At 34.5% G+C, this 1819-nt stretch overlaps 1 protein-coding gene across 1 annotated transcript in view; it reads left to right on the top strand.

The window, feature by feature from the left end:
• ADAM28 (ADAM metallopeptidase domain 28) overlaps positions 1–1819 on the top strand; it is a 116974-nt gene that overhangs the window by 22033 nt on the left and 93122 nt on the right. The window contains exon 8 of the mRNA XM_007938785.1: positions 1241–1410. Coding sequence (XP_007936976.1) covers positions 1241–1410 — 170 coding nt within the window. The remainder of the gene's footprint in view (positions 1–1240; positions 1411–1819) is intronic.

Raw genomic sequence — 1819 nt, 5'->3', positions numbered from 1 at the left:
ATATTTAATTTCTTCAGATTTTTCAGCAGAAAATTGCTTCTTGCTTCATGAGAAGGCTTATCACTGTGCAGGTTTTTTGTTTTTGTTTTTGTTTTTTTTTTTAAAAAAAAAAACCTTTCTTGTGATTTGGGTGAAATTTTACAAAGCAGATTTGTATGACATTCAACAGTTCATACACATTTTGTTTTTTGACACTAATTAATTCCCTGCAAGGTAACACCTCTCCTCCTACTTCCTCCCAGGAGTTACCTTTTTCCTATTTCCTTCCCCCTATGCATTCCTGCCTCCCTAGCTTTCTCCCTGTGTAAATGCTGCCCTCCCAATCCCCCATGATTGATTCTTCTAAGAAGTGTATGTCCTTGGTGTAGTTTTTCACCTGGTAGAACTGTCAATTGTTTGGCTGAGAGTTTAAAGAATGAGGAAGAATCAGCAAATTATGCCATAATGTAGATGAACTTGTAGGGCATTATCCTGAGTGGAAAAAAAGTCAAGCACAAAAGGATAAATATTGTATGAAACCATTATTATAAAAATTCAAGGAAAGGTTTACGCAGGGAAGGAAATTTTCTTTGTTGGTTACCAGGGAAAGTAAAGGAGGGAAAATAGATGGGTAGTTGAGAGACTGTGCAGATTTATAAATCATACTAGCCATTTAAGCATTTATCTCAATCACAAGCACATAGTCTCATTACTTTAGCTCTTTATTTCATAGATTTGTCCCTTATGCTTGGCAGTTTATTTGTCTCAGTCCCCATTTAAGAATGAGAGGTTTATTTATCTTATTATGAAGCACAGATGCTAGACTTTTTCATGTAGTATGGAACTTCTCTATCACCCAAACCAGCACTGACCCAACTTTGCTAATTCTGAAATATTAGGACTCTGAAGACATTCAAAAGTATATGAGAAAATACACTTAAAAGTAGTCATATTAATGAGCCATTAGCACAAAATTATAATTTCTTGAGGTTGCAATAAAAGTTTGTTTCAATAGAGGTTTTGCTCCACAAAAAAAAAGGAGTTTAAAAACATGAAACCTCAGAAGGGTATCTGCCCTGCCTTAGAAGGGAGATGGTAGTGCGGCAAAAACAGGTGGTAAGTCCTGCTTCACAAGTATTTAGGAAAGAAAGTATTTACAATGCTATTATAAATAAGTTTGAAAATATCAAGCACATTGGAAATATTAAAAGATAATATCTTCATTATAAATTGTTGCTTTGCCATTTATGTCTCTGGACAGCTTTACAAAAAGCTCAATACTCATGTGGCCTTAGTTGGTATGGAAATCTGGACAGATGAAGATAAGATAAAGATAACCCCAAATGCAAGCTTCACCTTGGAAAATTTTTCTAAATGGAGGGGGAGTATCCTCCCAAGAAGAAAGCGCCATGATGTCGCTCAGTTAATCACGTATGTATAGATTTTCCCTTTTGCCCACTACATGGTATTCATCACTGAAGATCTGGTAAAGAAAGTATCTGAGAATACAAGGTAAGAGGAAGGGGTTTACACAAAAGGGATTAAAAGTAAAAAGTCATTCATTTGAGTCTTTTGTGGAATATGCCCTAACTTTTGATCCAAATAGATATTTTTAAGAGAAGCCAATAATTGACAAGTGGTTTATAAAAAGTGTGTCTCTTCTTATAGGATATATAGAAAGGAAAGATAAGTTGTTAGCAAGAGGGATTCAGATTCAATATTTAAAAAGAAACCTTAGTAGTTGAGCTCTGATCAGGAGAAACTTCTAGGTTAGTGTGTTAGATTGGGTTCTCTAGAGAAACACAAAAACCAGCAAAGCATATATATATATATATATATA

The sequence above is a fragment of the Orycteropus afer genome, unplaced genomic scaffold (assembly GCF_000298275.1).
Source record: "Orycteropus afer afer isolate SDZICR_OR568_19922 unplaced genomic scaffold, OryAfe1.0 scaffold00053, whole genome shotgun sequence".
Taxonomy (NCBI): Eukaryota; Metazoa; Chordata; class Mammalia; order Tubulidentata; family Orycteropodidae; genus Orycteropus; species Orycteropus afer.
The sequence above is the reverse complement of the archived record's forward strand: the minus strand, read 5'-3'. Positions and strand labels throughout refer to the sequence as shown.